At 35.0% G+C, this 12,664-nt stretch overlaps 2 protein-coding genes and 1 non-coding gene across 5 annotated transcripts; 1 reads left to right on the top strand and 2 right to left on the bottom strand.

Annotated features, from left to right (window-relative positions):
* Window positions 1-338: 338 nt before the first annotated feature.
* Window positions 339-3,633, bottom strand: CDC48B (cell division cycle 48B). Of its 3 annotated transcripts, none has more exons than XM_079038295.1 (12): window positions 3,419-3,633; window positions 3,298-3,342; window positions 2,990-3,045; window positions 2,743-2,892; window positions 2,531-2,635; window positions 2,258-2,357; window positions 1,879-2,163; window positions 1,617-1,786; window positions 1,410-1,538; window positions 1,237-1,324; window positions 1,077-1,154; window positions 339-1,004 (listed from the first exon to the last, which is right to left on the bottom strand). In XM_079038295.1, exons 1-12 carry the CDS (start codon window positions 3,563-3,565, stop codon window positions 516-518), a joined length of 1,842 nt encoding a protein of 613 aa, XP_078894421.1. In that variant the 5' UTR covers window positions 3,566-3,633; the 3' UTR covers window positions 339-515. The 3 variants fall into 3 exon arrangements, with proteins under 3 accessions (XP_078894421.1, XP_078894422.1, XP_078894423.1); XM_079038296.1 differs by having other exon boundaries at window positions 2,531-2,632; XM_079038297.1 differs by having other exon boundaries at window positions 2,990-3,040; window positions 3,419-3,558.
* Window positions 3,634-4,915: 1,282 nt separating this feature from the next.
* On the bottom strand, window positions 4,916-8,293 carry LOC145101131 (Asparagine synthase family protein). The gene is made up of 13 exons (XM_079038294.1): window positions 8,139-8,293; window positions 7,585-7,867; window positions 7,299-7,483; window positions 6,879-7,206; window positions 6,726-6,802; window positions 6,561-6,648; window positions 6,360-6,465; window positions 6,173-6,266; window positions 5,890-6,077; window positions 5,693-5,792; window positions 5,465-5,581; window positions 5,267-5,323; window positions 4,916-5,161 (listed from the first exon to the last, which is right to left on the bottom strand). The coding sequence occupies exons 1-13, from the start codon at window positions 8,238-8,240 to the stop codon at window positions 5,060-5,062; spliced, it is 1,827 nt and encodes a 608-aa protein (XP_078894420.1). The 5' UTR covers window positions 8,241-8,293; the 3' UTR covers window positions 4,916-5,059.
* An 84-nt stretch (window positions 8,294-8,377) lies between these two features.
* TRNAT-CGU (transfer RNA threonine (anticodon CGU)) lies at window positions 8,378-8,449 on the top strand. Its single transcript has one exon. It is a non-coding gene; the product is annotated as a tRNA-Thr (tRNA).
* Window positions 8,450-12,664: the final 4,215 nt, after the last annotated feature.

Genomic DNA, 12,664 nt, shown 5'->3' with positions numbered 1-12,664 from the left:
TTATTTTATATTTTGTCTTAAATAACTTAATTTGATTTTAGACATTTTGACTCTATACATAGTAAAATGAAATGAATAGTAAAAGCTCTCACATCACGGTAATTAATAGATATATAATTCCCATGTAAAAAAATTGGTATTTTTTTTCCGTTAATAAACCAAAAGACCAAGCATACACTTGAGAGCCCCGTGAAACAGAAGACATCAATGAGCTCCCGAAAGTTGGTGTGTGATGAGGATGATTCAGGATCAACACCACCACCCATTGTAAGTATTAACAGAATGTAAGTGAAGTTTTTTATATTTGTGATTTGATAACATGAACTAAGGGTATGAAATGATGGAAACAAGCGTGTACATTTTACAGTAGTAAACAACGTTAAAAAAGCATAAATTTCGTGACATGAATTATGAATGGTATCTAATCAATACTTCATCAAACCTAAACAATTTAATGAAACAAAATTTAATAATATATATAAGAAAAAACATGTCGCTTTCACTTGAAACTAATGTTATGTGCTCACCAATGTCTCGGAAGCCGGGATTTGCAAGAAATGTGTAAGATAATCTCTTGTACCCGAAAGTACAGTGATGCCCATGACACCAACTGTAACAGAAACTAACAACCCTAACAACCAGCTGTTCATGTGCTTGTGGTTTTTATCACCTGTGGATGCCCGCGGGTGATCAGATCTAGACCTCCGTGTTTGTTTTTTCATATAAGATGCATATGAATCTATTTCTTCTCTACTCAATGCTGGCTTTAACGAGCTTTTAACAGTTTGAAAATGGCGATCATGTATGGTGGTGGCAGTTATGTTTTCTCTTAGAGCTACAATCCCAGCTTCTCTACATAGACCCTCTAATTCTGCTCCTGTGAAGTTTTCGGTTTCTTCTGCTATTTGTCTCAAATCAACATCATTCCCAATTTTCATACCACGTGTATGCACACGGAGGATCTCGTATCGCGCTTCCAAGTCCGGTGGCGGTACATATAAAACCTTTAAACTTACAAGTTAATTTTAACAGTGACAGTAACAGACTGACAGTGACAGTGACAGTGACAAACTTACGAGATCAAATCGTCCAGGTCGCATGAGGGCGGCATCAATCGCATGTGGTCGATTCGTGGCAGCCAAAACAAGTATTCCCTGAAAAATGGGAAGAACAAAAAAAGCAAAAATTATTCGAATACTGTTGATAAATATTTATGACACAAAAATAACGACATACTTTAGCCTCTTCTAAACCATCCATTTCAGTGAGTAAAGTAGATAGAAGTCTCTCTCCAACTGTTGTACTCCCGCTAGAACCTGTTCCTCTGTTTATTTCACAATTTTTTTAAAAAAATAAAACAATTTTTCAGTGTTTAGTTTCATTATTTTTTTGTTTTAAAAAAAAGTTACCGTTTAGCTGCAATGACATCGGCTTCATCGAAGAAGATGATGCTTGGTGCAACAAGGCGGGCCCTACGGAACGTATTACGTAATAAAGCTTCACCTTCTCCAACATACATTGAAAATAATTCTGCACCACTGAAACATAATAAAAAAAATAAGTAATTAAATTAAATTGTAAGAATGGTCAATGTTTTGAACAAAACACGGTCAAACCTTAAAGAAAAGAAAGAGGCTTGAGCAGCATGAGCTGCAGCTTTAGCAAGAGTAGTTTTAGAGCATCCTGGAGGTCCATGAAGAAGAATCCCACGCATTGGCGACACACCCAATCTTGAAAAGGCATCAGAATGTTTTAAAGGCCATTCAACAGCTTGTTTTAGTTTTTTCTGATGAATGTTTTAACGAGGCATTGTGATTTGTTAATAATCAGCAAAACACAGTTATGGCAATGTAGATTGTATCTTTACAGAATACAGACCTTTAAATCGTTTAGTCCACCGATATCATCCCAAGAAACTTTGGGAATTTCCACAGTTACCCCTCGTGTTATGCTTGGGCCCACAATGGATCTAGCAATCTTCCAATCATCCATTAACAAGCTACAAACAATATCTTCATTGATCCCATTTGAAGATCTTTTTAGTGCACACATTGTAGCCTCGCGACATAATGCTTCTAAATCAGCTCCTACATAGCCATTACATAATGATGCTACTGTTTCCAATTTGACACTGGGATCCAGGGGGACTTTCTTTGTATATAGCTGAAGATACAAATGAACAACATTTTTTTAATATCTGACAACAAGATAACAAAATTACAAAAGTAGTGTTTATATTACATATTTACATTATTACCCTCAGAATTTGAAGTCGTTCTTGTTCACTTGGGGTTGTGACTTCGATTTCAGCATCAAATCGGCCTGACCTTCTTAGTGCAGGGTCAACTGCATCCACCCTGGCAGATATTGGTTTGTATAAATGATCATGTGTGTTAAAAAAAAGGTGTTTTCTAAAACTGTTTATGTGAAAGAAAGAAAGAAAGAAGAGTTTAAGAGTACACGATTTTGATCTGTTGAAAACTCAATGGAACCACTAAAAGAAAGAGAGTGAGTTGATGAAGGCTATCACCTGTTGGTTGATGCCACCACTACAACTTTTGTCGCTGATGATGATGTGGCACTTGAGTCCATAAGCATGATAAGCTGAGATGATATACGGATATCTTGCTGTCTTCTGTGTTTTGAGACAAAAAAAGAAAAGTTGTGATTCTTGAGGGGTAATCAAGAAACAAAAAGTTGAAATTTTTGTGGGACACAAGAAGCATAAAATTACTGATGTACCTAGAATCACGACGAGGACAGATGGCATCAATTTCATCTATGAAAATAACAGAAGGTTTTCTCAATTTGATATGTGAAGATGCTTCTGCAAAAGCATCCCTCAAAATTTTCTCACTTTCACCAGCATGGGCTCTATGAACAGAGTGTGGACTGCAATAAATTTCACAACCAAAAGTTGTATAAGTTTAATCAACACATCTTATCCTATGGTCTCAGAACATGATTCTATATAGGTCAACGGAAATACCTGAGCACTATCAAGTGTGCATCACATTCACGAACAACTGCTCGAACTAAGCTAGTCTTGCATCAACAAAAAAATCGCAAATCAATGAAAATAAAAGGCTACCTCCTTCCAATTTGAAGGAAGTAGACTTCCTTATCTGTTGTAGATTTTGACGTAGTGTTCATTGAAAAGGTTAGGATTGTTATCTTCTGAAATTGTTAATTAGCTGTTTGATAGAAAAGTATAGTGCACTTTAAAGGAGGATCGATCATAAATCAATTTGTAGAAAAATAACCCTAAAAACTCTCATGGTACAGAATTTTGAATACCTTTCCAGTGCCAGGAGGACCATAAAGCAGCAAACCGCGAGGCCACTACATGAAAGAGAATAAACAGTGATCATAGATAGGAAGAACTTCGTGTAAGTGTGTTTGTAGAGTATAGATATACCTTAAGGCCAAGCTGTTTGGATTCGCGAGAGTAGAGAAGAGGATATGTTATGAGTTCTCGAAGAGCTTGAAGAGCTTCAGCATTACCAGCTATGGCCTCTTCCGCCTTCCACTCTCCGACATCGTTAGTGCTACAACTACTCTCCATTCACCGGAGACTGAGGCAGTGGAGTAACTACTGACGGTGGCGGAGATAGAGCGCGCGAGAGAGTTAAGTTCACAAGGTCGACGGAGCGAGGGTTTATACTTTAAGAACAAACTTTTTAAATATTTTGTATTAGATCCAGTGTCTTTGAGAAATTGACATAAAATACCCTTTTCTTTATAATAGTTAGCATAGTAAAATCCAAATTTTAGGTGATATTAATTAGTACTATTATAATAACCAAATTTATATTTATTAGTACTATTATCCTCCAAATTTTGGATGATAATAGTACCGATCCAATGTCTGTTTCATGACTGATTTTCACTTTGTTGGTTTGGTGTTGATTACACGATTTAAGAGGTGCTATCAGTGATAAACAGTGGTACAGAGAGAGAGAGAGAGAGAGAGGTGAAAGAGTTTAGAGAGAGGATAGAAAAATGAGAGAGAGAGAGAGAGAAAATTGGTGATTTTTGATGGTAGTCGATAGTTGACAGTTGTAGTAAGCAATTTTTGATGTCGGTGACGGTGAGATGTCTAAGGTCGTCGGGAAGTTCTTGAAAGAGAAAATAAAGGAGAGAAAAGGTTGTTTACATTTATTTCAATAAAAGAATAAAGAAAACCAAGAAAATTAAATGACAATATAGTCATTTCATGTCTGTAGAGACGAAGGGGGTTATACGATATGTCGCTTGTTCTTTAGACACATGTTCTTCCCATGGCTAGTTTCGCCATACTTAATTGCAAATCATGGATTAATGGCAACAAAATGTTTTTGTCCAAAACTCACGAAACAATTATAGCGATAGTCCGTTGGGTCATATGAAAGTTTTGGAACCACACATTAGGTCATAAGGTGTCATGCCACAATTACTACACTATTACAGTGTCACGTCATTTTCTCTCACTCCACAAAATTGGTGGGTTGGTGGATGTCATGCCACACGTTTACTCCATTTTTCTTTCTTTTTTAATTGGTCACAACTGGTCAGTGATCACAAAACAGAACAAATGAGGTGCGATAAGGGCTTGTGGTGAGGTAGCCATACTACAATGGCAACCGGGGGTCTGTGTGCACCGCACACTGCGACGCAACATCAGACACTGCAGTGTGCGTTTTATGGTGTACCCACCGACATTAGACAATAAGAACCATACATCTTTGGTTGGAGAAGCTCAAAGCCTATCTCATTTATGGATCAACGCAAGGAAAAAGAACCTTTGATAACCAAAATATACAAAACCAAAATCAACAAATCAAACTTGACAATGTAAGGTCGATTCACTTGAGTTCCAGACTCAAATAACCAAAATATACAAAACTAAAATCAACAAATCAAACTCGATTCAAGCTTTGCCGAAAAAGATTAATAATGTATAAGATAGGATGGAATAAATTATACAGGTATACAAAATGTTTTGAATCTTGAAACCTCCAAAATGCATGATGGCCTTGTTTAATAAATAATAATATTAAAAAAGCGCAAACATGAAAAATCAGATGGGATGAATGAATGCACTTCCAGCTGAAGCTTGATTTGCAGCACGATTACTTCCATAATTCTTCCGGTTCGATTCCCGTGCAATTCTCGACCCAAACTATAAAGTAAACACAATATCATTAAGTATCTTATAATCTAGCAGCAGCTGTTTGAGATAGACAGATAGCTTTTCAACTAATCTGTCAAACACAACACAAACTACCTGAATAGCTCTTTTAGGTAGGACAGCTGCTGTATTCAAATGAAGCATTCTTGCAACCTTCAAGAAACAAAACAAACAAGTTAACGGTTTAGAAATGGGGAACTTTACAAGACTTTTATTTTACATGAAATGAAAATATAAACACATGATAGACTTGACTCCATAAGATCTCTGATTAAAGGAGCAAAACACTTATACCTCTCTCAATATCTTCTTATCACCAACTCCACTTGGTTGGCGAAGGTCTGCAATCTCCCATAGTGGAATCTCAAGCAGCATCCTTATTACATTCTCATCCAGAAAAGGAAATCTAGCCTGAAGTCAACAAACCAAACATGTCCATTCAAATTCAGTTCAAGTAAATGTGTTTCTTTTTGACTTAATACATAAAACAACTGAACGACTTAACAAAGAAGCAAGTGGTACCTCTTTGCCATTATCAGCAATGCATCTATCATCTCTACCTAGGTTTCTCTTCCATATTCTCTGCATATCTAACTTCATTTCCTCATTCAGTCCACCCCAACTATAAACACATCAACAAATAATCATCAAAACTTACTTCACTATTTTATCTACCTAGCTTGTTTTACAGTATGAGATACTGATTGATAGGAAGTAACCTGCTTTCTCTGAACTTAGTTCTATGGCGCCCATAGCCACCACATTGCTCATCTGCACCAGAACCAACCAATAGGATCCTTGAATCAGACCTATATTTGACCTTTGAATTATTATTTCCATTTATTTCTTCACTCACACATCCATCACCACCAGCTGCCAACCACAAGGCAATCCCAATATTAAGATCCTGTAACACCAAAAATAACATGAAACCTTATAATAATATTCAACTTTAAAAAAAAAAAAAAAAAGTGCAATTAACAGATAAATGTACCATACTACCATGTATGTATTTGAAGGATAAATAAGTGACAAAACACGTTTTGTCTCCGTGGTCAATTTCGACAATTCTGCATCTATCTCTACTAGATTCCATCTGCATTCATAAGCTGTTTGTATTATAATAGAACTACAAGAAAGTCAAAGTCAGAGGGTAATAGAAAAAAAAAAAGTCAAAAACACCAATTACCTTCTCAAAGGGGCGATTTTTCTCAGCTCTTTCACACCAGCCATAGCAGAGATTCTATCAGGAGCTAATTCACCATCAAAACTTACATTCAACAGATCAATTTCAACTGCCAAAAAAGGTATCATAAGATATTAAGCATGGTGAATAAAGAATAAAAAGAAAAGTTCTTTTCATACTGAACAGAAAGCTAATCACTCCTACATTTTGAATCTAGGCACTGATCCAATAGAGCTGCAAGTATCATAGAATCTAATCCACCAGAAAAAAGCACAGCCACTGGTGAACTACTCTGCAAATTGAAAAAAACATACTAATAACATAGAGAGCCAGAATATATACATAAAAAGCTTATATTCATAGACAAACCAGATGAATTTCTGAAAATATTGTTCGTTGCCTCACAGATTCTTTAAGTGCAGCAAGAACTTTCCGATGCAGATGCCCTGTTGCAATGATACTGACTCAAGTTTGGAAGCATTTTCAATGTAAAAAATTAAAATAAATAAATCTACTTTTTACCTCGTTTTTCACTAGAAAACATTTTAGTTAAATCTTCAGGTTTGGGTTCAAAAAAAGTTCTCTCCCATTCAATCAGTTCTTCCAGCAAGGGATCAGTCCAATTATGTCTTTTCACTTCACCCACTAGATTTCCATCCATTTTTGAAGCACTCATGGCCAGACTGTAGACCCCACATGGTAGCTCTTCCCAAAAGTTGAGTTCATCAATGGCAGAAGGTGGTGAAACAGAAGAAAGCATGAACCGCAAGTCTTTTATACTAGGCCAATGAACAAGAAGACTTCGCCTTCCAAGTGCATCTCTACCAAACCATATTGTCTTTGAGTTTTCCTGGATGCGATAATTCAATTAGTCAGATGAAGGCATATACTACTTCTTTCAGTACTATTTAACACAAATGGAACTTACCACTCAAAAGTTACCTGCCAGTAGATTAAAGCCCATGGGCCCTTGATTTTTGAAAGAAGTTCTGGAACAGAGTATTTCCCATTCCTACATGTGCCTTCATGTTCATGAGAAAGGCAATTGCAGCATTCCTTAAGAGACTTCATGAGAACTTCAGTGTCATTGATATCACTATTGAGGTCAATTCCTCCAAACACTTCACCTATGAGTTACAATAAGCAATTGACAATCATCAATATAATTTGAATAACCAAGCAATTAGATGATTATGTAGTAGATGATAAGATCAGTAAGAAAGTGTACCATTATAGATAAGGATATTGCCAGATTTGTCCACCAAAGGTTGAGTGACGGGATATACTCCTCGTAATTGCAATGTAGCACCAACAAATATAAGTTTTCCAAATAAAGTATTATTCAATACATGATTGTCTATAAAGTGGGATTCTTCAATTGCCTCTTCTTCTTCTACTGAAGCTTGAAGAGTCCTTTCCTCGTCCGCATGAAGGAATATCGATTTGCTACCTAAGCTATCAGGGCCCCTTCTCCTCAGAGCTGCTTTGATATCATCTACAGAAAATAAAAACTGGACCTCCACCAGTGAACTCAAATAAGAATGTATTTACATTTCGATCAAATGGCACTTGTCAGGACCATGTGGTCGTATTTACAATTCTGCAAAGTGTTCTTGAAATGACTGATATGAAAATATAGCAAACTATCTGGGATATATTCTACGACGACCAAAAATCAAATATGCTTGTTTCATGCATTTATCAAATCACACAAAAAACCCCAATTAATTACACCCTTGAACTTGAATCATAAAAAACAGTTAATGTTTACAAATTGCTTACATTTGCAGCTTCTCCAGAAAGAGATGAGCAAATGGTTGTATCTGGAAGAAGAGACGATAAATCGATACGAACACCGGAGATAATAAGCGATATTCCACACATATCTTGATGCTCTTTGCGTCTTTGTCTAAACCCTAGGGGATGAAGACGGGGGTTTTGACAGGACAACACTCGTTCTAATTCTGTTGCATTTATGCAACCAGTATAGATTCCTTGATTCTTGATTTAGAGCGTCCTAGGCCTCCGTAGCATAGTGGTAGTGCGTTCGCTTCGTAAGCGAAAGGTCGCGAGTTCGATCCTCGCCGGGGGCTATATTAGTAATTTTATTTTTCTCTTGATTATGAACAAATATCAAGAGTCAATTACAAAAGAAATATCAACATTCACAACTTTTTAATGGTTGAAATATCAGGAAAAAAACGTATTTTCGATGGCGGCTAATCGTTTAAGGACAAATTTATACTAAATTTATATTTATTAGAACTTTGTGATGAAATTTGATGAGTTTACATAAAATTTCGGTTAAATTTGAAGAGTTATAGGTGTCACCTTAAGATAATTATTGTGGTGTAGTCGTATTGTGTATTAAGGGCATATATATAAGAAAAATTAATTGAAGTATTAATTATAAGAAATATATTGTCATAATTAAATGCGATAAACATTAATTATTTGTAAAATTATTATAATTAAGCATTTTATTTGTAACATTTTCAAACATTTTATAGTCATTTTAAATATTTATTTGGATCAATTGATTATTACACAACTCTTGTAAATCTAATTAAGTTTAAATTATCCTCTATAGCATTTATAAACTTTCAAAATATCATATTTAACAAAATTATTATATTAGTCACTTTTAATAAGTTAAAAACTATAAATAACTAAATAATTATTTTCCATTGAAACAATTATGCACTCCCTTCGCTTCTATGATCATTGTTTAAGCTTGACATAGGCAAGAGAATCTAAAATAGATTTCCTAAACCCTTGTTGTCGTCTTTTCTCAAGCACATGGGTTTGTCGTATCGTCTTTGTCATCCTGCTCATCAATTTCCTCTTCATCCATCCCCATCCGCACCATGACTCCTTTTTTTCTCACAACCCATACCTATCATGGATTTCGTACTGATCATTGGTTGTGGTTGTTTCCTTTTTTAGTAATAGTAAACAATTTTTGACTAATACTTCACTAACATTGTCCTCATGTTATCAATTTGGAATCTGTTAATATGTTTGGTGAAAGTTATTTTGTTTTGGAATTATGAAAAGTGTTGTAATTTTATATCCACCAAATATTTTTTTCTCGTGAACCACTTAAAACCTTTTTTTATTATTGATTGATATGTAAGATATTTGTTCAAATAGTTGACATACACCATGAACAATTTGCTAATTACAAAACCCTAATATTGGACCAAGTAACATTTTTGTAAATATTGGGGCCAGCTTGTGTACATTGTGCATTCCCCCGGGTACGCTAGGCGTACGCGCCACAACTCCAAACCCTAATATTTAGGGTTTGGACCTTATCTTGAGCATCATTAAGTCCTTAAATTGCCTTCTTTCATCAGCCTCCAACCCAATTTCGTCCCCAAGCAAACCCTAATCCATTTTAGAGCATTCTTGAGCATTTTGTGTGTGTTTTGGTAACCTTGAAAGAGAGAGGAAGAATAGAAGATCATTTTGGAGGAGTGAGACTCTTTGGATCCAGAATAGCAACATCATTTGACATCATTTGGAGGTAAAAAGCTCTGAACTTGATTAAGAGTTGTTTAAATCTTGTTTAGTTATGAAATAGTGTTCTTTTGGTCCCATAAACTTGGTATTATGAGTATGGGTTACTTTAATCCATATAAGATGCCCTACCAGACATTTTGAAACATCTACAAGCATAGAAATGTAATATTGATTGTTAGATTCCTTACATGCATGAGTTACAAGGTCCTAATGGGTTAAGTAGCTACGGTTTTTGTGTTTAGGCATTTAATGGTCGTGCAAGACCATAAAGCTGGAAACTTTATCGTTAAGGACATTAGTTTAGGGCTAGATTTGGAATTTAGGCAAAAGAGCTTAAGGAATTAGCTCTTAATGGAAGGTTTAAGTGAAGGCAGCGTACGCTGGGTGTAACCTAGGTACGTCGGGCGTACTAAGTCAACCAGCCCGTATTTTGGTCGATACTCGTGTACGCTATGCGTACAAGCTGAGTATGATCGGCGTACTCAGTTTTGTTGACTAGGTTTTGACTTTTTTGACTTTGACCATAGTTTGACCAAGTTTGACGTAAGGGTATTTTTTGGTATTGTGAGCTATATTTGAGATTGGTCACTATTTGATAAATAGGTGACATGTAGAGCTAATAATCGGAGCAGATACCTATTCAGCTACTTGTTGGGACTGAGAGGTGAGTTTTCCTCATTATTTTTGTGGGTTGAAGGGACCAATGTCGGCCCATTAGTTTATGTATCTTGGTATATATGATGTTGCTATGCGGTAGTGCTTTGTATATCTATTTGTTAGTCTGTTGAATGGTTATATGATTATATGTTGCTAGATATATGTTAATTGTTATGTATATGTCAACATAGTATGTGGGTTGAGAATGTGCTGCTTTGTGCTGTCAATCAACAGGCCGAGGCATTCCAACCAGGAGGTTGTGGGGCAGGGGTAATCTAACTAGGAGGTTGTGGATTCGTTATGTATTGGTCAAGCCAACCAAAAGGTTGTGGACCAGAGCATTCCAACTGTAAGGTTATGGGCCGGGGCATTCCTGTTGGATTAGTGTCTAAGTCCATAACTATTTTGGTATGTACTTGCCCGATGGTGCATGGTCCTTTTGGGTTGTCTTCACAAAAGCAACTTAATAGGATGAATTATGGATAGAAAGGATTAATTATGATTTATTAATATATTATGATAATAATATATTAAAGGAGAAATCATATTGTTTAATTAATATTAGTCAAGAATTAATAAGAATTAAGTTTGTGACTAAAAGACATTAATTAAACTTAAGGGACTAGAACTGTCAATTGTATGATAGTTGAATATTGAGCTAATGGACTCCATGTTAAAGGAGTGAACGAATTCTATGGGGAAACCCATTTGAAATCGTCCCAAGGCCTTTAAGGAAGGAGTCCATGGGTTGTTTAGGGCTTAAGCATCCAAATTAGGGTTTCCTTGTTAGATAACCCTAATAGCCTCACTATTTAAAGAACCCTTATGCCCAAAAAACGTGAAAAAGCTTTCTTCTAGGGTTTCCACACGTTTTGGGCAGCCTCCTTCTCTTCTCTTCTTTATCCTCTTGCTCTTGGTGTTTGTGAACCATTAGAGGAGTGACATTTGTGACTCTAAGATTTCTAAAGTCAATACAAGAAGGATTTGAGATTGTTATTGCTACATAACAATCAAGGTATGATCTAAACCCTAATTTATATGTTATATTGACTATCATATGCTAGATCTAGGGTTTATAGTCTTGGATGAATTGCATGTACAATAGAGAAACCTAGATCCAAGCATTAGGGTTTATATGAACACATAGGATGTTCTTATGGCTAAAACCCATCAATTCCAACCGTAAGGTTGTGGGCTAGGGATAATCCAACCAGGAGGTTGTAGACCCGATGTATGTTTGATTATATGTTATGTGGTGGTACTTTGGGGGAACTCACTAAACTTTGGCTTACAATTTCAGTTTGTTGTTTCAGATACTTTAGATGACTGTGGCAAGGCGAATGTGTGATCGTACACATCATTCGGTTTTATGTTATTTAGGTTTTGAGATACTATGATTACTGAAATACACTTTTGAAACAATGATTATGTAATCAATTATGGTCTTGAGTTGCTTTTGAAAAGTTAAAATTTATTGTGATTGGAATGTTACACATGATAAATGAGAAACACCGTAAACAGTTTGATAATTGCTTGATAAATTGGGATTTTTTTTTTAATTTCTTAATATAATTATTTGTCGGATGATTTGGTACATTGTAAACTTAGACTTATTCATGTTCATACCATAAACGTCAAATATGAAGGATACTTTAATATTATCTTTTCAATCTTCAATGACGAAAATAGATATATTTCAAACTTATATTTATAAAGAAGCATGATAGTCAATTGATAAAAATAATGATTTAAATTTATTATAAAATGCTTAAAAATGTTAAAATTAAGGATTTAGACAAATATAATATTTTAAAAGTTTGTTAACGGTACATATGATAATTACAAAATGAGAAATTAAATTGTTTCATACATTTTATGCCTACAAATATTTATACCCACTAACATTATTATAATTGTTACAATTCCATATTTTTTAACTATCTTATTAAAAGTATATATTAGGAATATATCAAATCAAATTAAATTAAATTGAATGTTGGAATGATACGTGTCATAATGTTAGTGAATATAAATCTTTGTAGGCATAAAAAATATGAAACAATTTAATTCTTAAAGAAAATAGATTGATCAGATATGATATCTTGATATTTTAAGAAGATATATAT

The sequence above is a fragment of the Lactuca serriola genome, chromosome 4 (genome assembly GCF_051521515.1).
Source record: "Lactuca serriola cultivar US96UC23 chromosome 4, Lser_US96UC23_V15, whole genome shotgun sequence".
NCBI classification, from domain to species: Eukaryota; Viridiplantae; Streptophyta; class Magnoliopsida; order Asterales; family Asteraceae; genus Lactuca; species Lactuca serriola.
Note: the sequence above shows the minus strand (reverse complement) of the source record. Positions and strands in the feature narration are given on the sequence as shown.